We start from the raw sequence: 23,469 nt of genomic DNA, 5'->3' as shown, positions 1-23,469 counted from the left end.
AAAAATAAAAAAATAATAAAATGTCATGCCGTGGTGGGCGGGGATGATTCAAAAAGAGCAGCTCGAAGTTTGAATTTACTATCCTAATTCTGTAAATGTTGTTAAGTCACGTGCAGGGCTCTTAATATGCAACCATATTAAGTGTGAATGCATAGGCCAAATGTTAATCACTAAGGCTTATCGTAAATGAGCAATCTTGCTTAACATTTTTAATTGTTGACGGACTAGAGGAATAACAGAATAATGTAAAGAACAATCGACCACCTTTGTCCAGGACAAGTGTCCTCTTTATCAACAACACACTAGGAGGTCATTCACACAATCAAAAATCACACAGTCAGAAGTGATGTTCTACCCGGGTTTGGGAGCTGTGTGTGCGTCCAATTCCCAGTTGTGTGGAAGCAAGGTTGAAGGGAAACCTGGGTAGACGTGAATGAGGCTGTTTTCACGTGCAGTGATATAGCCGAAATGTTGTCAGATGCTTATGGTTTTAGAAAGTAACTTCAGGAACCGCCCAAATCCAATATGGTAGCTACAAATCCAATATGGCAGCTAAACAATGAGGTCATTCACACAATCAAAAACTGTGTTCTACCTGGGTTTGGGAGCTCCAAATTTTCGGTGGTGTGGAAGCAAGGTAGGAGGAAAACCTGGGTAGAAATGATTGTGTGGAAGCAAGGTAGGAGGGAAAACTACCCAGGTTCTCCTCCTACCTTGCTTTCACACAATCATTTCTACCCAAGTTTTCCTCTTACCTTGCTTCCACACAACCAAACATTGGGAGCACACACAGCTCTCAAACCCGGGTAGAGCACCGTTTCTGATTGTGTGAATGACCTCATGGTAGCGAAAAACAAAATAAATATGGTGTCACATTTAATAATGTGACAACATTAATAATAATGTTGGAAATCTTTAGCAAAACTAACTCAATGGATGAATGGAGAGTTGGGAAGACATATAGCAGCTTGCTAATTCAAGCATGAACAGCTGCACAGCGTGTAATGTTTTTGGTTAATCCATTCCGTGATCCAGACCAGCTTTTGCATGGGGCTTTAGTTACTTGTTTTCCAGTCCTGGGGTGGAGGCGGGGCTAAAAAAAAACCAGCCAGCAGCAAGAGCACCGAAAAGCAGTCTACACTTGCCTCTCTGTACATCATGAGGTTGTTCTCATGCGCAGTCAAAACCAGGCTGACAAAGCCAAGCCTGGTTCTGCCCACATGTGAGAAATGCCGGGATCAGGCCCGATCCTGACGGTGCCTCACTGGCAAACTCCAGCCACCCTCCTAAACTTGATTAAGAAAGCCAGTGTTCTTTTAACCCAATTTTTGTGATGGTCTGCTAGATTGCGGGGCTCCTGGCCGGCTTTGGGAAGAGGAGGGGGATGTCCATCATGCACCATGTGCATTGAGCAGTGCATCATGGGGGATCCAGCGGGGTGAGGTGATGCCTCCCAGCACCCTGATCTCCGCACTCCCTAAGGAGTGAGAAAGGGCTCCGTATCTATTTCATCAAACTATCAATATACCTGATTCTACCCCACTGCCTTGGCCTTGCATATCACAACCCCTTTCTTTGGGTTTTATACAGTCGACTGCAGATCACTTTTGAAACATGTACACCGTCCTTTGCAGGCATAGTTCCTTGCAGCATTCCACAGCAGGTGGAGGTGTTGTCCAAAGGATTTTCTCCCTCTTTTCCCCATCTCCACTCAGTGGGACTGGGCTGTGTTCAGTTGGCAGGCAGTTGCTTCGCTCCAAACTATTTTTGCCAGGTATGCAGCCCACTTTGAGTGCAGTATGTAAGTAAATTTATTGTCGTAACATAACATAACATAACATAACATAACATAACATAACATAACATAACATAACATAACATAACGTAACGTAACATAAAACATAACATTAAAACAGAGCAAAAAATATGAAATACAACATAACAGGGAGAGAAAAAGACATCTTAATAAAATACAATTAAAAATAATAGCCAACCCCCTCCCCCCAACATAACATTATAACAGAGCAAAAAACATGAAATACCGGTTGAGTATCCCTTATCTGAACTGCTTGGGACCAGAAGGGTTTCGGATTTCAGACTTTTCCGGATTTTGGAATATTTGCATACCGTAATGAGGTATCTTGGGCATGAGATTTCTAAACACAAAAGGATACTGTACACTGTATTTATTTATTTTTAGCTTTTATTTAAAGTATGAAAACAAATAAGCATTGAATTTACGATCACTACTGGTAGCTGTAAATGTAATGAAAACTAATTGCGAGAAAATTTTCCAGGCAATAATGTTGCATTTGGCACGCCGTGGTGGTTTCCGGATTTTGGAACATTCCGGATTTCGGATGTCTGGATTAGGGATACTCAACCTGTATAACATAAGTGTAACATAACAGGGAGAGAAAAAAGACATCTTAATAAAATGTAATTAAAAGTAATAGCCGGGGGGGAAACCCTAACTGCAGTGACATTAATAAATAAAGCATATATAATAAGACGAGACCTCTACAATTTAGAGAAAGGCTTAATAGATATAGATCTCTTTCTAAGTTTAAAGACAATGAAGTAGGCATGTGCACAAATTGTTTCGGGCGCCTCTAATTCTAGGCGCCGGAACGATTCGAGTTGCTGCAGCCGAAACATTTTGGCAGGAGGCGGGCAGTAGCTTTGAGGAAAACCCGGGCTAAGAGGAGGGCTAAAAAAGTGGGCTAGCCGCTTGTAAGCCATGGGGCTCGCCTGCGAGCCCAGTGGTTTACATGATCAGCCAAAATCAGGCTAGGCTCTCCTAGCTCGATTTTGGCTGATCGTGAGAATAGCCCCATGGAATCGCATCCGCAAGTAGGAAGTTTAAACGTGCCACATTTGAGCCCGTAAATGTATCACTAATCTGCCTCAATGTTTTTTCCTCGGTCTCATCAAAAAAAGGGGGCAGTGTCGGACATAACGGATCATGTCCTCCACTTGCCTTGAACCACAAAGGCAAAGACACTGCTCCACCAGCAGGAGTTTGCAAAATCTACCTTCAAGATAGGCTAAAGGCATGGCTTGAAAGTGGAAGGTGATATATGCCTTCCTCAGTGGCGCACATTGCAAATACCACTCATCGAAGCTATTCCCACGATCAGGAGAAATCGGGCGAAGGGAGCCTAGCCCGATTTCTCCGGGTCGCCTGCTGCCGTGGGAACTGCGCGGCTTCTGGTAGCAAACTGCCAAAAGTACCCCCCCCCTTTAAACAAGGTTAGCGGACCGTGTGCTCTGCTAACCCCATTTGGTTGATCGTGTGCTGACACGGTGCAGCTCTGTGCTGTGGCAACACACAATGAGACCCCCTCCGGGAGGCTAAAACATGCCTCCCAGCCCCCAGGGGTCTCTCCGGAATGCCCCACGCAAGTGTGCGAGGGGAACGTCCGGGGCAGAGCTGGTAATCGTGTGGGCAGCCGTTCCGGCCACCCAGGAAGGGTGGAATGCTCGTATGCAGGGAGAACAGGTCAAGCCCGCTCACCCTGCAGGCTATCCACACTGCTCGTGTGGAGAGCCTCACTGTCAAAAATCAGCATGAGAATGAGAGAGGAGAGCTGGTCTGGTGGTAGCAAGCCTGGCTTGTCCCCTTAGCTAAGCAGGGTCCTCCCTGGTTGCATTTGAATGGGAGACTAAATGTGTGAGCACTGTAAGATATTCCCCTTAAGGGATGGAGCCACTCTGGGATGAGCATCTAGGTTCCCAGTTCCTTCCCTGGCAGCATCTCCAAGATAGGGTTGAGAGAGACTCTTGCCTGCAACCTTAGAGAAGCCGCTGCCAGTCTGTGTAGACAATACTGAGCTAGATAGACTGGTGGTCTGACTCAGTATGTGGCAGCTTCCTATATTCCTATGTCCTTCGGAATGATACAGATTACCCTGTATCGGTTCGGTTCCGAATGCAGCTGGCTCATGTTCTTGGGAACTTGTGGGGCATTATTTAAGCATCTGTGTCTGCCAAGGCCATTAATTCTAAAGCATACGTTGATAGTTGTTTTGAACCTGTAGCAACGTCGGTCAGTGTGTCTTAAGTTTTATAGACAGACAATGCCACCGTTCCCATATGTTTTAAGAAGCCGCTGCTTTATTTATTTCTCGTTTCGGTCCGATGGGTCATTCCAGGCTTCCTCGGGGGAAAGGCGAGCTTTGAGCTTCGACAACTGCATCAAGGGATGTCTCTCTTTCTTTCTGGGTTTCTGAGTGGAATCTCCTTGGATATTCTCACTCCAGGAGAATTCGGTCTTGATGGGATCCTTTATCTCGGCAGCTTTCACTTCCCTTCTGCTCTTCCCAGTGCCTAGGAAAGGACAAAGGAAGTGTGTAAGTATGAGACTTTTTCAGAATCAGAATTGGGAGGGGGCACGCTGACTGTGATTCAGTTTAGGAATAGGTTCCTGGAACAGTTCTGCCATGCTACCTCCATGCTAGTTTTTTAAACAGGACCTGAAAATGTCTTTTTACAACCCTTTTCAGCCACAATCGCACACAACGCAAAACTGTGGATCCCCTCCACCCCTGTCCTGTCCGAATTGGGACGTAACAGAAAGTGTCCTCTCTGCAGTCAGCGAGACTGCAGGCTCCATGAAGGGCAGCCCACACAACCAATCAAGCTGGAGTTGAGGGAGGAGCTTCCTCCCTCATCTCCAATCACAAGGGATGCAGCTGTGCTTCCAAATTTGGATGTACCACGGCTGTGGTTCCAAATGCAGCTGCAGTTCCAAATGGAACTGCGGTTGCATTCGGTTCGGTTGTTGTTTGGTTCGGTTGTTGTGGTTCGGTTGTTGTTGAATCAGGGGGTGAATTGGGGTTGTTGAATCAGCTTGTTGAATCGGGTTGTTGAATTGGGTCGTTGAATCAGGTTGTTGAGTTGGGGTTGTTGTTCGGTTGTTATTCGGTTCAGTTGTTCCGAATGCAGCTGTGGTTCTGAATTTGGACGTACCACCGTGGTTCTGAATTTTGACGTACCACAGGCTGTGTCCAACCTTGGATTGTGGCGATGAAACTCCCTACAACCCGAGGGTTCCGATTGGATTTCCAAATCTGAAACCTCGGTTTTGTTGCCGTGCCAAACTATTTGCCTGATTTCTGACGTAACGTCTGTGGAACCACTGGCCCATTCCACTGCAATTCTGCATTACGTGTTTTATCCCTAGTATTTTAGTAGTAATATCCCTGTTAGTCAGGGAGCTGCACTTATGGTCAATGGGATCTACCAATGTGTCGTGGGATGAGCAATTAAGGCTACTGATTACACAGAGGAGGACAATCACCAAGCAGTTTAAATGTGTGGTATTTACAGGCAAACCTCGTTATTCACGGGGATTCCGTTCCTTGCCTACTACCACAAGTAACAAAACCGTGAGTAACGAGGCATTATGCCTATGGGGAAGGGGAGTTAGGTTCCTCAACTGAATAAAAAGGGCAAAAAATGTCCCCCCAAAGGTGGGAAATGAGCAAAAAAAACCACCTGTACTGTGCTCTGTGGTGTCTCCTTGTGCCCAGCAACCCCCCCCAAGCAGCTAAATGCACCCCCAAACCACATAAAATCACAGGGGGGAAAGCCTTTTAAATGATCCCACAAAATGGCTCCTGCTTACATGCGGCTTAGAAATGACTACAAAATGGTGGTAGGAAGTGACCTCATGGATGGTGAGAAAGGTCTCTACATTGGGGGGGAAATGCCTAATTATATACTTCCCCACTTCCGTGGGAATTGTTTCAAGGCCAGCATCTAAATAAGGGAAATGGAGTTCTGCCCACTTTCTACTCACTCTCCCTCCACGTCGCCGATGGTATCAGGTAGAGGCCTGTTTAGGGTTTCTGGAAGGAAGCAGGCAGCGATGCCAGAGATGATGGGGGCGGTCCCATAGATGACCAGGGGAAGGGAGGGGAAATATTCGCCGGCCATCCTCACCAGGGGGGCCGCAATGCCGCCAACCCGTGCCATGGTGCTGCCAAAGCCCATCCCTGTCTGCCTGCCGTGGAACAAACAAAGGTACAATCAGAGAAACCCTTTCTCCCCCACCTTTCTTTGTTGGAAGTGAAGGACTATACGCTGTCTCTTGTGTCAATGACATAGGAGGACAGACTAGTGAGTCAGAGGGCTAGAGGGTCAAGACATTGGTCATCCCTTCTCTACTGCTCTGACACTATCCCTTTGATATGCAGATTGCTAATCTCAGGGACTTCCTTCCTTCCTTCCTTCCTGCCACTTCCTTTTCCCTTCTCTTCCCTCCCTTCTCCCTTGCAACATGCAAGCTCCTCTCTTCCTGCACCATGTGTGCAGAGGTGCAGAATCCATCTGCATCCAGCTAGATAGATAGATTAGAGATCCTATCTCCTCACTTTCCTATCTAGAATGGAGTTCTCTAATAATTACCCCTTATATTGATTTGAAACGATGAACTGGCTCCAAGTTATTTTACTCTCAGCATACACGCATGCCTAACCAAATTCCACTGTGTTGTGCCTCTGTGCACCCTGCTATAATGAAAAGGGGGTTTCTCTTACCAGAAAGAATTCCCAGTATTCTTCCTCCTCAAAATGTTTGCATCCCCCCGCCCATAAAGTACGATGCAAGAGCTCAGGCCAGAGGTACAATTTGGAAACTTTCAAACTTGCAGAGGTACTGCAGTTTGGAAACTTTCCTCCAGTGTCCCAGGATCATGTTACATTTATAAACAATGGCTGACATGATGCACAGCATTAAGAACCATGACTCCAGAAACGTTCCTTCTACACTTGCTTCTTCAAACCACAGCCAGGACTTTGTTAGATGTTTGTAGCCAAGGGTATAGCTAGGGGAGAGGGGGCCCGTGTTTGCCCTTCCCTCCAGACGCCCGTCGGAGTGAGGGAGATAATGAAGAAAATAGGGAGGGGTGGAGCTGGGGGCCCCCTCAGGAGTTGGGGCCCCCGGGTTCTTTGAATCCGTTCACTCAATTGGAGCTACACCTCTCTCTGTAGTTCTGTAGCTTTGCATCTCATGTAGGCCTAACATTTGAAATGTTCTGGAATGGATCATTTACTCTTTCTGGGATGGAACATTTCCAGTTCTGGAATGGTCTATAATCGAAGGAAACTCTTTCTGGAATGGAATGTTTCCAGTGTTTTTCTTATTCAGTGTCATCTTTGTATATAACCACTAAGTTAAAAAAAAGTATTGGAAAGAGAGTGTGTCCAGATGCTCCGTCCATTTTGAAGCCATGTGTGCCTTTTCTCAGCCATCATCGCAATATTGTCTTTCATGAACTCTAGGAGGTCATTCACACAATCAGAATGCTTATTCTACCTGGGTTTGGGAGCAATGTATTGTGGGATATCCAGAGACCAGGATGCATTGCTGGGAGCAGTGCCGATCTTATGGGTGCGTGATCAGCGCGTCCCACCGACGGACATGGGTTGTCCGGGAAGACAGTCGGTTCAACCCTGCCTCCTCCCCATCGCCACCCATCCCACCCAACGATCGGTCATGTGCATGACCTTTACGTGTCACTAAATATGCTAAATGGTCCACAATTAAGCACATCTGGTAAATGCGTCCCAGCAATACCTGATTACTGTGGGATACAGTTCTCCAGTGTATAAGAAGACACAGTTGAAGGAGGCCCCAAGGCAACCTTTCCCAAAAACAGCAAAGCCAGTCCGAACAATTTGCATATCTGAGAAGGAATGGAGACCCAAAAGGTTTGCAAGTAAGCACGCCCTCTGAACTTCCCCTGTGTTCAGAAGGGAGACAGAAACGTAGTTCATTTCTATTACAGTTTTAGCTTTTGGTTTTCCTATGACCTCGACAGACTTTCCAGGGAGGAGAGCTGGTCTTGTGGTAGCAAGCATGACTTGTCCCCTTTGCTAAGCAGGGTCCGCTCTGGTTGCATATGAATGGGAGACTTGATGTGTGAGCACTGGAAGACATTCCCCTCAGGGGATGGAGCCGCTCTGGGAAGAGCATCTAGGTTCCCAGTTCCCTCCCTGGCCTCTCCAAGATAGGGCTGAGAGAGATTCCTGCCTGCAACCTTGGAGAAGCCGCTGCCAGTCTGTGTAGACAGTACTGAGCTAGATGGGTCTATGGTCTGACTCAGTATATAGCAGCTTCCTGTGTTTCTATTATTGTACTATATTTCTACTATTCTACTATACAGGAGAACCTCATTAATAGAGGGTCCAGCACCCACGGTTTCACATATCCACAGTCGGGTAGTGAAAAACCAACTTCAGTATATGTAGGAAAAAACAGCAGAAGGGGGGTTAAACCCACATATCCGTGGATTCAAGGAGGTCAGAAATGACCTTGGAGGTCATTTCTGGCCGCCATTTTGACTTTGGGAACAATTTTATGGATCATTTCTTTTTTAAAAATTGGGCCAAAAAAGGTGATTTGGGGCCAATTTTGGGTCAATTTTCAGATTCCTTGAGAGAGGAATACAGAGGACCACTGTATCTGGCCCATTTTGTCAATTCTGGGGGCAATTTGGGGCAGTGCCGAAACCTAATCCCCCAATTTGCATTCACTTTAATGCCCCGTTATTCGCAGATTCCCTATCCAAACCCACCGGAACTGAACTCCCAGAAAAAAATGGAATTCTCCTGTGTATAGATTAACAACAGCCTTTTCTCAGTTTCTGAAGAGTCTGTGGTTGGCAACCTCCCCTTCAGAACAGTTTGCCTATTTCTGAAGATTCTGTGACTTCACAGCAGCTCAGGCAGTGACAGAGTAGCAATAGCAATAGCAATAGCAATAGCAATAGCAATAGCAATAGCAATAGCAATAGCAATAGCAATAGCACTTACATTTATATACCGCTCTATAGCTGGAAGCTCTCTAAGCGGTTTACAATGATTTAGCATATTGCCCCCAACATTCTGGGTACTCATTTTACCGACCTCGGAAGGATGGAAGGCTGAGTCAACCTTGAGCCCCTGGTCAGGATCGAACTTGTAACCTTTTGGTTACAGGGCGGCAGTTTTACCACTGCTCCACCAGGGGCTCTGTTGCCCCCGGTAAGATGGCATGAATCAACTGTATGGGCAAGCGATCCGTCTGTCCAGGAAGAGAAGAGGGATCGTGAGAAAGGGCTTACCGATCTCACCAATCTCACCAATCGTGAGAAAGGGCTCAGAGAATTCTTGCCAAATTAGCATACAACTCCGGCATCTCACCTTCTGGCACAAAGATGTTCGCAGCAATAGAGAGCCCAGCTAGGATCAGACTCAGCGCTTGGGTGACGCGGCGGCCAAAATAGCTAATCGAAAAGAAGGCGACGAGCTTTGCCGGGATATCCACAGCGCCAAAGATAACCTGGATGAGGAAAACGCTGACCCCAAAGTTCTGCAGGTCCATGGCCAATCCATAGTAAGCGAAGCTAGTGGAAAACCTGGAGGTGGGACAGATACCAAAAACGTCCCAAGAAGTATCTAGGCCAGGCCTGCTCAACTGTGGCCCTCCGACTGTTTTTGGACTGCAACTCCCATAATCCCCAGTCACAGTGGCCAATAGCCAGGGGTTATGAGAGTTGTTGGCCAACACCTTCAGGAGGGCCGGTTGAGCAGTCCTGATCTAGACACATGAAGCAGGGAATTCTTACATTCATTCATCAGATTCATTGTATTGGATCCCCAAATGGATCTCTAATGCCACTCTGAGATTGGAATCGGGTGTTATCCTGATGGAAACCAGAGCTTGGTAACTAATACTAATAAACTGGGCAAGAATCAATTTATTGCCCTCTGGTCTCCTTCTCCTTGTTACTATTGGATAGGCTCTGGTTAAGCCGGTGGGAGAACTGTGTCAGGAAACTCTGTATCTATGGTCTTCCACCTGAGACAGTCCTCTCTGTGGGATTGGACAGGGCCAAAGAACTTATTAAACCAAGGATCTGGGATATTGAGTTTCAGAAAGACCTGTCGAGAACATCTAGGTCATTCCAGCTGCTCAGTGGTGGGATGAGAACTCGCCCAACAGATTATCTCTTCCTCCTTACTTTCCCCAAACATAGATGGGCCGCAAACCCCGTTGTGTGTTTTTTTTGCTCGTGAGTTGCTGCGCTGCGGCTCTGCACCGCAGCTACTCACGAGTAGACCCTTGGCCGGGAGGCTCAAGAGCAGCCTCCCGGCTCGGGGGTCTCTCCAGCATGCCCTGTGTCCTTGCGGAGGGCATGGTGGAGCTTTTGGGGGCTGCACGGCCCCCAAACTCCCCAGCCCCCACTGGCTCCGTCACAGAGCTGGCAGTCGTGTGGGTGGCCACCTCGGCAGGGCTTCCTGATCATCAGCTTAGCCCGCTCTCCCCGCTAACCCAGACCAAGCGTGTCTCACTGATCGTGAGACCCGCCTCACTGACTTCCACCATGCATACACTCACCATACAAAGCAAAGGCAGAAAGTCACCCTCCGCACAACTGAGGTCCTCACGAGGTCAGCTGCAGTGAAAGTGGAATGGGCAGAGGTCACTTCTTTTTGTAGGTTGGCTTTCAAGTCCTGCAAGGGAAACCAACGTTTGCCTAATGGTTTCCTCTTGAATTTCAAAAGTGCTGAACCAAAGGGCCCAGAATAAATGGGAAGAGTCCGTTTGGAGTCAGTTTTACAGGATGTTCTCAGGATGTAGCAAAGGGCTGAAAAGACAGGTGGTGGTGGGGTGACATGCAATTCAAAGACTGGGTCACATGAAGCCCAAAAGACAGTTGATGGCAGGCTTGGCGACGTGAGCTAGCCTTAGCACCTACATGGCATTTCCCCATGATCAGCAGCCTTGATTACTGATGCTGGGAGCTTTTTCAGACAGCGACTTTACCACGACTTTACTTTGGGAGGCTGGGTGTGCATTCACATATTGGCCAGATTTACCCTGAAGTCCATCCAATATTTCAGAGAGCACTTCACACATGATTCGGGTTTTTCCCTCCGTATCGGGGTTTTCCCTCCGTATCGGGTTTTTCCCTCCGTATCGGGGTAAAAAAAAGCCATCTTTTTGTGTCAGAGTATCTGTTATGCCCCAAACTCACAGTAAACCCTCACGGTAAATGAATTAACAGTAAAGCCTCACGGTAAAGCCTGCTGTCTGAAAAGCCTCCCGCTGAATGACGGGTTCACGCAATGCCACCCAGACATCACTGGAAAATTTCAGGCTTCTTGCTACTGGAAAGCTGGTGCACAAGAACCTCATACATTTCCCAATTCCCAGTCAGCCTTCTTCTCATAGGTCGTTAATGAACGGCCTTTCTTCTCACCTCTAGGCTAAGCTCCGCCCCTTTATCCCTCAGTCCATTTATGCGTGCCACTTTCTGCAGCTCTTTGAGTGCCTTATCCAGTTTTCCAGCTGTGGCATACCACCGGGCAGACTCTGTAAACCACCTGTGGAAGAGAAATCGGAGGAAGATTGGAAGGCAGGCAAAATACTAGGTTATAGTCACCCCAGCAGTTCAAAGACTGAAATTATTACAAATAACTAAATAAATGGCTGCATGTGCTTTCTATCCAGTTTGAAAATGTGAATATCGAGGTGTTTACTTTTTGGCTAGAAAGCAAAAATGACTACCTGCCCAGCAAACCTCGTTTCGGAGGAGAGGAGAGCTGGTCTTGTGGTAGCAAGCATGACTTGTCCCCTTAGCTAAGCAGGGTCCACCCTGGTTGCATATGAAAGGGAGACTTGATGTGTGAGCACTGGAAGATATTCCCCTTAGGGGATGGAGCTGCTCTGGGAAGAGCATCTAAGTTCCAAGTTCCCTCCCTAGCTTCTCCAAGATAGGGTTGAGAGAGATTCTTGCCTGCAACTTTGGAGAAGCCGCTACTGCTGCCAGTCTGTGAAGACTATCTTGGAGACCTTTCTGCATGCAGACTGTCTCTGACCACTGGCATTAATATCTGCAAAATAATCGTTGGGAGAAGCCCAGAGCTCCACATACCAGCCATAAAGGAAGAAGGCTAAATAAGGGAAGGATACTGCCAACTGGAGCCAACGCCAGTCACGGATGGTGTAGGCTGCACCAGCTAAGATGAACTGTCCAGCACTGTAGCTGTAACCAGTGACCATGCTGACCGTTGCTCGATATTGCATGGGGGTCCATTCCACGGCTGGAAGACAAAAGTGCAACATAAAAAATCAGCTGCTACAATAGTCATTGGCCGCATTCATATGTAACGCAGAATCCCCTCTCCCCCACCCCTCTGTCTGCATTCGGACGACAGGGAGAGCATCTTCTCGGCAGTCAGCTTCCTTCCTCAACTCTGGGTCCATGGGATGCAGCCTGTGGTTCCAAATTCAGACGTCACGCAGGCTGCGTCCAAACATGGGCTGAGGTAACAAAACTCACTGCAACTGGAGAGTTCAGATTGGAGCTCCACAGTTTCGTTGCTGCGGCAAACCATATTTCCCCACATTCGGACGTAAAGCCGACTGAACCGCTGGCCCATTCAACTGCGGTTCCATGTTATGTGCGAATACAGCCAAAGAGTCTCCCCACTCGGCTTTTCAGCCTTGTGGAAATTTATACAGAAAATCAAGCAAGACAACCCTAACACCCTACCCTTCAAATAGAATAAGAATTAGAGATTGGGGTATCTTAGTCACAATATTCAGGAGAAAACCGGGAATACATGAGACACTTCAAGGTGAAACAGCTGAAGGGTCTGTTCTAAGAGCAGTAAAAACTATCTATGTAAGACCAATAGGGCTTGGTTTTACTTAGTGCAAATTGTAAGCGGGTCCTCCAGATGAGGAGGCACACTATTTATGGCAGATAGAGATGTACATGAATCGTTTCGGTGCCTCTAATTTGAGGCACCAAAATGATTCAAGTTCCTCTGTCCGAAACCATTGTGTGTGTGGGGGGGGAGGAGCAGGTGCTTTAAATGGAGGGAGGTGGGTCACACCTGCTCCTTCGTTGCAAAACCTCATGCCAAACATCCCTTCTGCTCCGTTCTTAACAACACTGGTTTACCTTTCGTTGGATGGTCAATTCTTATAATTTATTCTTATAAATTGGGATAATTTATTTATTTATTTATTTATTTATACATTTGTATCCCGCTCTTCCTCCAAGGAGCACATCGTTAAGTCTCTCTTCACAACAACCCTGTGAAGTAGGTTAGGCAGAGAGCGGAGTGACTGGGCCAGAGTCACCCAGCTAGAATCATGGCTGAATGGGGATTGGAACCCGGGTCTTCCTGGTCCTAGTCCAGCACTCTAACCACTACACCACGCTGGCTCCATGGATGTCATGCATGATAATACCTGCCAATTCCCCAGTCTTTTGGCATGCAGACTAAGCAATCAATATATGTAAACAATGTTGGATTAAGTGCTCTCATGTGACTTCTGTGGTAGAGTAGGATAGATTGTGATAGAGAGATAGTGATGGGTAATGTGGAAGGCTGCCCAAAGCTACTCTTTCTTTTGATTGGCTGGGTGTCCGTGTGTCTTGCTGCCCAAAGGGCACTCCAATATATTGCAACCTGTGGTGGTCCTCTTCCAGAGGTCCATCTGAAGATCGGAAAATTGAGAGCTGACCAGAGGAAATACTTTTTGCACAGCACAGAATTAATCTATGGAATTCTCTGCCACGGGATTTGGTAATGGCCACTAGCTTGGGTGGCTTTAAAGGGGGCTTTGACAGATTCATGGAGGACAGGTCTATCAAGGGCTACTAGTCTGAAGGCTATGGACCAGGGATTCTCAATGTTGGGTCCCCAGATGTTATTGGACTTCAGCTCCCATAATCCCCAACCAAAGGCCACTGGGGCTGGGGATTATGGGAGCTGAAGTCCAATAACATCTGGAGACCCAACATTGAGAAACCCTGATATAGACTACCTCCAGCCTCAGAGGCAAGATGCCTCCGAATACCAGTTGCAGGGGAGCAACAGCAGGAGAAAGGGCATGCCCCCCACCCCTTGCCTGTGGGCTCCCCAGAGGCATCTGGTGGCCTACTGTGGGAAACAGGATCCTGGACTAGATGGGTCTTCTTGGGCGTGATCCAGCAGGGCTGTTCTTATGTAAAAGCAGCACAGAGGAACCTATGGAATTCTCTGCCACTGGATGTAGTGATGGCCACCAGCTTGGACGGCTTTAAAGGGGACTTGGACAAATTCATGGAGGAGAGGGCTATCAAGGGCTACTAATCTGGTGGCTACAGGCCACTTCTGGTGTCAGAGGCAAGATGCCTCTCAATACAAGTTGCAGGGGAGCAACAGCAGGAGAGATGGCATGGCCTCACCTCTTGCATGTGGTCTTCCCAGAGACATCTGGTGGGCCACCGTGGGAAACAGGATGTTGGACTAGATGGGCCTCAGGCCTCATCCAGCAGGGCTGTTCTTATGCTCTTAAACTCAGTTTTGGAGTGGGTATATGGTCAGTATCCTATGCCATGAAGACAGATGCAAAGACATCATTCAGCCTGAATGACTTTAAAAGGGGCTTGGATACATTCATGGAGGACAGGGCTATCAATGGCTACTAGTCTGAGGGCCTGACCCAGCAAGGCTGTTCTTCTGTTCTAAAGACCTCTGAGTTTCATTGCTGAGCAGAGACATCATTCTCTCTGGCATGCAGTTAACCCTGCACTAGGCACCCCGCCCAGGAGACAGCAACTTACACAACGACACGCAGTTCAGACTAACGCCTGAGAGCGCCATCCCTGTCAGGAAGCGAAAGATGCAGTAAGCTGTGAAGCTGGGCGCAAAAGCAGCGCAGGAACCCGAGACGGCCACTTGAAGGCAAGACCAGATCAGCAAGGCCTTTCTGCCAAACCTAAGCCAGGAAGAAGCAAGGCATGTTAATCGGAGCGAGTGGTAAAGCAAACCCACATCTCTTTGTCAGGAGTGGGTGGGTAATATCTGGATGAGTAGGAAGCAATACTCTGGAAGCAGAAAGAAGTGCGAGGGATTGAACTTGGAGAGAGACAACTTGTTTTCTGGGCCAAAAAAAAAGTGGGCTCCATATAATATTTACAAATGGCCATTTCTACTAAGCCTTGCCTTCGCCTCAGGAGACCGATTCGAGAGCTCAGCAATTGGCGGCCTCCAACCCCACCGTCTCTGGCCATCTCATATGGCTTGTTGCCTTGCAACACCCCTCCTAGGGATGTGCACAAAACCAGTTGGCCCGGTTCAGTTCAAATCCGAACCTGATTTGAATCGGACTGGCCATGCTCAGTTTTGGCACCCCTCATACAGGGGCCCAGTTTGGTTCAAATTAGAACCAGTTTGGGCCCAGTTGGAGGGTGGGTTAGGGGGATCAATTTTCAGTTTTTTAAAAAGGACTTACCACCCAACAAGGGCAGAGGTGGCCTTTGGGGGGTGCTGCGGCGGCCACAGGGTGTCTCCCCCTCCCCCACTGCCCCTCCCGGTTTCCCCACTAGTTATTTTGGCCCATCTGGGGACCATTTTCGCCCTCTACAAGAGCACGGCAGCCATTTTCAAGGCCGCCGTGCATGCGTGCGGCCCATTTGCTCGACCACATAATTATCCCTAACTCCTGCCATCTCCCAAATTGCTTATTGAAACGGCCTCTCTCCAGGGGGCTTAACTTTTTTCCCAATTTTTTATTTTTATTTTTGCATGCTATCCTGCATGCTTTAGAACAAGTTGTAATTGTGTTTTGAAATGTTCAGCCTTTTGGAATTCTGGCTTGGTTAAGAATCCAAGGTGGCGGAGAGGGGGGAGGCTTTTGCTCATTGTGTTTAGTGTACGCTATGGTGTGGCCCTTTCTTGCACCTTTTTTATATTGTCAGAAGACCAGCCATCTCCGGGGGGTGGCGGCAACAACACGCTGTGCCTTTTGAAGCTTTGAAGTTGCAGGTGGTGATGAAACGTGGGTGACTCGATGCTTTCCTGGGATCTACCCTCAGTAGAGCGATCGGTCTGATCCCAATCTAGGAGCACGCCACTCCTTCGAGGTAGGCTGCCACCAGTTCAAGACGGATCGAAAGCCACTGACCAGGCTTAGACATGGCTTCAACAACCTAGAACTGTCGGTCTGGGGATTTACGGGAACTTTCCACACAACCCAGCTTTAGACAACAATGACGCTCTTCTCACGATTGGTGAGAAGAGCTTCTTCCCGGGTCTGCGGGGAGAGCAGGCTTAGCCTGTTCTCTCTGCAGATGATTTGAAGGCAGGCCTGGGCAGCCGGATCGGCCAGCCGGCTCCATCACGGAGCTGGTGGGGGCTGTGGGGATCAGGGGCTGCGTGGCCCCCAGAAGTTCCAGGATGACCCACAAGTGCACAGGGCATCCCGGAGAGACCCCCAAGCCCGGAGGCTGCAAGCAGCCTCCCAGATGGGGGTCTCCTCATGTGTTGCCACTCACTCCGTTAACCTCATTTAAGGGGAGGGGGAATTGGGTGGGCTAGCTCCCTTATCCCGATTTCCGATGGTCGTGGGAATCGCTTCAAAATATTATCCAGAAAACAACTCAACAGTAGCGAATGTCCTTACAAGGCACGTGGGGAAGAGTTTCGCAAGTAACCTTCCAGAGCCTGTCAAATCAGACTGAAACCGTTCATCAAATGGAGAACCAGAATATTGTGTCATTCATACTGTGAATCCTTCTTGTTTTAAAATTAGGTCTTTCTCGGACCCATAGGCACAAGATGTAATCAGCCGTAACTGCCACCCCCCAAATTTCTCCATGACACCTGCACGTTTTCCCGGTGTGATTTTGCCACACGTATACAACGGTCAAGCAAATTGATCACACACACACACACACACACACACACACACACACAGACACACAAAATAATTAGTGATGTGCTTGGACCGGTCCGGAGGCCATTCTGCAGGCCTCCAGACCAGTCCGGCCTTGGGGCGGTTCGGCAGTTCGGGCTCTGGGGTGGGAGTCCCTTTAAGGGGAGGGGGAGGGTGTACCTACCCCTCCCTCCACTTGTCTCCCACCAGTGCACTTCCATTTAGCAAGCAATTGGGGTGGCAGGATACCTCCCTGCCGCCCCTTCCCCCTCTGGAAGCAAAAGGCTTCAGGAAGCCTTTTGCGCATGCGCACGCCACGGAGACGTGATGCGCGCGTGACGTGCGCATGCGCAAAAGGCTTCCCGAAGCCTTTTGCTGCCAGAGGGGGAAGGGGCAGCAGGGAGGTATCCTGCCCCAAATGCCTGCTAAACAGACGGGCGCCAGCGGGGGACAAGCAGAGGGAGGGGTAGGTACACCCTCCCCCCGCCCTTAAAGGGACCCCCCACCCCAGTGCTGGACCGCAGCTCCGCAGTTCCATGCACATCCCTAAAAACAATAAAAGGAGAAAAGAAAAACTCTCCCATGAAAATAAACCAAAATTTGAGGACTCTACATTTCTTACTTGTCCGAGAGACCACCGAACACGATTGCTCCTACCAATACCCCAGCCATGAAAACCGACTGAGCCATCTCCTTCAGCGTACGGAAACTGCACACCAGGTCCCACTGTAAGATGGAAGGACAGAGAGCATGAACATGGCAGCATCCATTCCCCCCCCCCCCCCCGGAAATCTTAATGGGAATTTGGAGTTTGGGAAGCGTCAGCCTTGGATTCCAGAATGAAGATTGAGGGTTTCCCGACGCACCAACGGACTGACTAAAACAGACGCTACCCAAGCTAAAATCCATGTGAAAGGTGTGGAGATCCTTGTCTATTTTTAATTTTTAAAAGATTGTAATCTAAATGTTGCTTAGATAAATTAGTAAACAGCACTATTTCTCTCTGCTGCTTGTTAGGCTCTAGGCAATGGGGCAGGGGCAGGGGGTGAAATGCCATCACACAGCAGTTGCAGGTGAGCAAAGTCCTTGCAATTACTGGGGAAGAGAGTTCTGTTCACAAACTCTCGAACATCAGACTTTTCAATCAGAAGCTTTGCCAGGGAGTTCTCCAGACAGCAGATTTGACCGCGGGGGTTTCTGCGAGGCTTTACTGCGAACTCCCCCCCCCAAAAAAAAACGAATGCAAAAAGTGGATTTTTAAAATCTCGAATATGAATCGGGTCGCACTCTAACGAGCAGCAGAAAACCTGAATTGTGTGTGACATGCTCCCCAAGAGCTCGCAGGGACTTTGGGAGTGTATCTGCCCAATATGTGTGTGTTCCCGCTCCATTCCGGAGGAGATGTGGGCTAGGGATGTGTAAACTGGTTCGACTGTTCCGGGTTGAACCAAACCACCCCTGTTCGGTCTGACCCAAGACCCTTGCCAGGACAGTTCAGGGGGGTTGTGAGTTGTTTTTTTAAAATTTTTATGGGTTTTTCCCCCAAACTTATCCCCTGCAGGGGAGTTGTCCGAGGTGGTGTGTGTGTGGGGGGGTCTGTGGAGGTTCCCCCTCCCCCTGCCGATCTCCCTTAGTAAAAAACTGACCCATCTTTTAGACATGGCCCAGGCTACGCAGAAGCCCATTGGGCAGGAGAGGTGGCCTCCAAAATGGACGCTGTGCCAGTGGGGGGGGGAGGCCAAAAACTGGCTGAAGAGTGGCCTAATCTTTTTGACTAAGAGAGGCCAGCAGGGGGAGGGGGGACCTCTGGGGGGGGGAGAGGGAACCTCCACCCACTGCCTGACAACTTCTCCAGTTTGTTTGAAAAAAGTTTGGAAAAGTTTTTTTTTTTAAGGTTCGCGAACCACCACCCCCGAACAAAACTGAACCAGGAGGGGGTTTGAGGCGGTGCCGGACCAAACTGGCTTGAGCCAGTTCGGAGCCAGTTTGGACTTGAACTGAACCAGACTAGCCAGTTCCGTGCACAGCCCTAACGCCGGCTGAAAGCCAGTTGTGGAAAACCTCCAGGTGATAAAAAAAATCTGTGAGGGTTATTTGAGGCTGTAGCCAGTTAATATAATAATATACTAACTTCCAAACAAATTTAAACACCTTTACATATTACAATGCCTCAGAAGGTGGCTTTTTAGTATATTGGAGGAAGGGAACATTATCTCTTAAATGAGACTTTGCAGTTTAATGAATAAAAGCTTCTACTAATGGTAAGAAGGATATGCTCTCTAATGAAACGGAGGAATAAAGAACATTTCCAATGACAACCAGTGTAAGACTCCTCAGTTGAGTTTTCCAAAGGTATGCTGGTGGGCCTTTTTGAGCAGAAGGTTGATTGACTATAAACAGCTGTCTAGATTCAGGGCTCTGTTTAATTCTATCTGACAGCCTGTTCCACATAATTTTTCTGTAGTGTATGTTAAAGGATACCTAGGTGCAAGAGTGGGCAGTTAACAGTTCCTGATTAGATTAAGCCAGTTCTTGCATATCTATCACCATATTTTTGTGCCTGTGTGACTACTGAGAGCCAGCGTGGTGTAGTGGTTAGAGTGCTGGACTAGGACCGGGGAGACCCGAGTTCAAATGCCCATTCAGCCATGAAACTAGCTGGGTGACTCTGGGCCAGTCATGTATCTCTCAGCCTAACCTACTTCACAGGTTGTTGTGAAAGAGAAACTCAAGTATGTAGTCCACCGCTCTGGGCTCCTTGGAGGAAGAGCTGGATATAAATGTAATAATAATAATAATAATAATAATGCTAACAGAGCAAAATGTCACCTTTCTAAAGTGGCGATTCTCTTTATTGAGCAGGAGGAGAGCAACCGGCCCTCTCTGACCTCAGAACAGCATCCCTCCAGTGGCTACTGCTTGTGTTGCTCTTATGTTTCTTTTTTAAGATTGTGAGCCCTTTGGGGACAGAAAACCTTTATTTTATTTTATTTTATTTTATTTTATTTTATTTTATTTTATTTTATTTTATTTATAAAATCTGTAAACCGCCCTGAGCCATTTTTGGAAGGGTGGTATAGAAACTGAACAAACAAACAAACAAACAAACAAACAAATAATATCTATGTAAACCACCTGGGGAACTTTGGTTGCAAAGCAATATATAAATATCCGTCGTATTTGTACTGATTGCCAGATTTGGTTAAATTTAAACCGCCAGTAGGCATTCCCCACTAAAGTTTTTTTTAACATTTCAGCACGAGACATGAGGACTGGGCCCCACCCAAAGGTTGATCGACTATAAACAGCTGTCTAGATTCAGGTGGGACCCAGCTGTAGGGTGGAGGAAATGACAGGAGTAGATTTTTAAAAATATGTAGAACAGAACAGAACATTATTACGGTCGTAGACCAATATACAAGAAATACAAACAATGCATCATGTAAATAAAATTTTAAAAGAAGAGAAAAATGTATAAACTACTTATGAAATGCATTGCTAAAGATGTAAAAAATATATATATTTGTTGAAAAAGTTTGAGTTAAATAAAACAAAAGTTTGGGCGGTATATAAATGTTATATATATATATATATATATATATATATATATATATATATATATATATGAAAATTTGTAAAAGTGATTTAACATCTCCCACTTGTGATAATAATGAATAATGGCCATTTTTGGAATTCACACATTTAATTTCAGGGAGTCATTGCTGAAATCAACAATACAGATGATGCCCACTCCTGCCCCAATATATCCCTAATCTGTGCTCACCTCTGTGGTTTTCCTACCTCGGTTACGATGGTGGAAGTAAAGACGTGCCCGTCATAGGTCCATCCATCAAGACAAGGTTCTGTCTGTGCCTCAATTTCGTCTCGCAACGTATCGCTACGATTCAGGAGGTGCCACTGAGTGGTGACGAAGCGACGACACTTTTGTGGCATCTGGTTGCTGTCTGTTGGGATGGAAGCTCGGAGGAAATCCTTGCAGTCCCGTCCTTGTGTGGTGTTCCCCTGACACGCACTGACGGCCACATGGCACCAGTGGCCAGGAACAGCAGCGGTGAAATTCTGTAAGAGGTTATGGCTTGCCATGAATAGGATTGGGAAGACCAGTAAGCCCACATTGATGACCTGGAAACGACCCCAACCGCCAACGAGATCCAAGAGTTTCGCAAAAGTCATTGTCGTCTGAATTGTGTTTGCCGCTATAAAGACACTGAAAAGAGCAAAACTGCAAGCCGCGGAAGACTGACAAATACAGCAGGTGCTTGATGATGCCAAGAGAACATATGGCGCTTGGGAATAAAATCTGAAATGGCCAGGCTTGTAGAAACTGGCACAATTTCAACGACTCAGATTCCACAACTGAAATCATCTAAGTTAAGAAGGAGAGTTCCTGCTGATGGCCAAACAGACACGGCCACTGCCCCACTGTGTACATTGCCTTTGAGCCTGGTCAAAAGTCACAGAAAAGCATTTCACATCTCAACTGAATTCCTGCAAAGAAATCTGTAGGATGCCTCTCCCCCTCCAGGGCAAATGCTGCAGCAGGAATAAGAGGAATTTAACGAAACGGACTTTGAGCTAATGATCCTTTTCCCTATTGATTAATCGCCTCCTGAGTTTTCGGCTTAGCGGGTTTAATTAGACCCAGTTCCTCCGAGACTTTGAGGTCTCAAGAAAAAAGAAGGGAAACATTTTTAAAGGGACCTTGCCAAAATGATTTTGGCAAGAGGGAAGGAGTTGACCAGACCTGAACTATGAAATTTTTCTCGTCATTTTGCTCAAGGCAGTGTTGGTCCATGAAGTGTGAAGGCATTTTCTCCCCAGCCTTGGCATCTGCCACCAATCTGCAGTTGGTCAAAACAGATCTGCAACATACACATCTTCCCTAGGTGGAAAAGTTGCATTCAGATTCATATGAGAAAGCATGGATGGCTAAGAGGCAACTCGTGTGCTTGGTCCTAACAGCATCTCCCCTAAAGTTATTTCGTTATCTCCCCTGCTAACTGAGCAAAGAGGCACCTTTTAAAAGTGGCAATTCTCTTTCTTGAGCAGGGGGAGAGCAGCTGGCCCTATCCGTCCCCAGCACAGCATCCCTCCAGTGGCTGTTGCTGGTGTCTATTTTATGTTTCTTTTTGAGATGGTGAGCTCTTTAGGGGACAGGAGGCCCTTTTTAACTTATTTGTTTATATTGATGTAAACAGCTTTGGGAGCTTGGGTTGAAAAGCTGTATATAAATATTTGTCATATATTTGTCATTTTAGAGTGGGATAGCAGAGGGAAAACCCTTCCCTGGCCAGGCTCTTTGAAGTTCTGATCCTGCTCTGATCAGTGTCTGATAATAGAGGGCTCCTCATTGCCAACGGACACGTTGGGGAAAGGGATCTCTGGTTTTGAAGCGAATTCTGTATCCACCGCTGTGACAAAGTGAATGTGTTTCTAAGCCATCTCCAGCCAATCTGCCCAACCTTTATGTGAAGACAGAGGAAGCTGCCACATACAGAGTCAGACCTTTGGTCCAGCTAGCTCAGTATTGTCCACACAGACTGGCAGCGGCTCGGTCTCTCTCAGCCTCATCTTGGAGAGGCCAGGGAGGGAACTTTAAACCTTCTGCATGCAAGCAGGCAGATGTTTTTCCCTATCCCCTCACGGGGAATAGCTTGCATTTGCATGGAAGACATGTAGTCTCCCATGCAAATGTAAACTGGGGCAGACCCTGCTTAGCAAAGGGGAAAATTCCCACTTGCTACCACAAGATCAGCTCTCCTCCCCCGAAATGAGGTGATTTGCATGCGTGCAGTTGTACAGCACTGAAAGGAAGATAGGAAGCTGTCTTATACTGAGTCAGACCCTTGGTCTATCTAGTTAAGTATTGTCTACACAAACTGGCAGCAGCTTCTCCAAGGTTGCAGGCAGGAGTCTCTCGCAGCCCTGTCTTGGAGATGCTGCCAGGGAGGGAACTTGGAATCTTCTGCTCTGCATGCAAGCAGTTCAGGGGAATATCTTACAGTGCTCACACATCGTGTCCCATTCATATGCAACCAGGGTGAACCCTGCTTAGCAAAGGGGACAGGTCATACTTGCTACCACAAGACCAGCTCTTGAGAGAAAGGGGCTAAGGAAACCAGAGGTGAAGGGACCTCCAGTTTCCTAGTATGTCCAAATTTGGCCAGTATGATCCTTTCAGAATGAGGATTGTCTTGAGCAATGGGCATATGCCTATAAGAGGTTAATTATATAGTCCAAAAGAAATGCTTCCTGTACCGTGATTTTAATGAGATGGTCGATCTTATTCCATGGATCCTTAATTGTAGTAAGATCAAATATCTCAATAAAATCTCTGTACATGAACTATTTATTTTGGACTATACAGATCATGGTGTAAAATGAATGAATGAATGAATGAATGAATGAATAAATAAATAAATAAATAAAGGAAGTATACCCATTTTAAAATATTCCACCAAGAATACACAAACATAAATCTCCAGGAGGTCCTTACAAAGGCTGTAATTCTTTGCTGGATCCACTTTCTGGATATTTGGATTCTTTCCCCAACCCTTTCGTTGAACAACAATTATATTAAAGATAAACCATTTTAAAATATTGTAGATAATGAGGTCATTCACACAATCAAAAACTGTGTTCTGCCTGGATTTGGGAGCTGTGTGAGCTCTCAGTTTTCAGTTGTGTGGAAGCAAGGGAGGAGGGAAACCTGGGTAGAAGTGATTGGGTGGAAGCGAGGTA

At 47.2% G+C, this 23,469-nt stretch overlaps 1 protein-coding gene across 1 annotated transcript; it reads right to left on the bottom strand.

The window, feature by feature from the left end:
• Nucleotides 1-1,793: 1,793 nt before the first annotated feature.
• On the bottom strand, nucleotides 1,794-20,901 carry LOC128337330 (solute carrier family 22 member 6-A-like). Its single transcript, XM_053278192.1, has 10 exons — nucleotides 20,509-20,901; nucleotides 17,330-17,433; nucleotides 14,615-14,769; nucleotides 11,927-12,095; nucleotides 11,252-11,375; nucleotides 10,387-10,502; nucleotides 9,189-9,403; nucleotides 7,582-7,690; nucleotides 5,804-6,007; nucleotides 1,794-4,329 (listed from the first exon to the last, which is right to left on the bottom strand). The coding sequence occupies exons 1-10, from the start codon at nucleotides 20,899-20,901 to the stop codon at nucleotides 4,254-4,256; spliced, it is 1,665 nt and encodes a 554-aa protein (XP_053134167.1). The 3' UTR covers nucleotides 1,794-4,253.
• Nucleotides 20,902-23,469: the final 2,568 nt, after the last annotated feature.

This window comes from Hemicordylus capensis, chromosome 14, assembly GCF_027244095.1.
Source record: "Hemicordylus capensis ecotype Gifberg chromosome 14, rHemCap1.1.pri, whole genome shotgun sequence".
NCBI classification, from domain to species: domain Eukaryota; kingdom Metazoa; phylum Chordata; class Lepidosauria; order Squamata; family Cordylidae; genus Hemicordylus; species Hemicordylus capensis.
The sequence above is the reverse complement of the archived record's forward strand: the minus strand, read 5'-3'. Positions and strand labels throughout refer to the sequence as shown.

Excerpts from the sequence above, each read along its gene's own strand:
- LOC128337330 (XM_053278192.1), bottom strand. The coding sequence starts at position 20,901 with ATGACTTTTGCGAAACTCTTGGATCTCGTTGGCGGTTGGGGTCGTTTC. Across the intron at positions 14,770-17,329 it reads TTCGGTGGTCTCTCGGACAA|GTTTGGCAGAAAGGCCTTGC; the intron begins GTAAGAAATGTA and ends TTCCTGGCTTAG. Across the intron at positions 6,008-7,581 it reads CTGTATCCCACAGTAATCAG|GCAGACAGGGATGGGCTTTG; the intron begins GTATTGCTGGGA and ends GTTCCACGGCAG.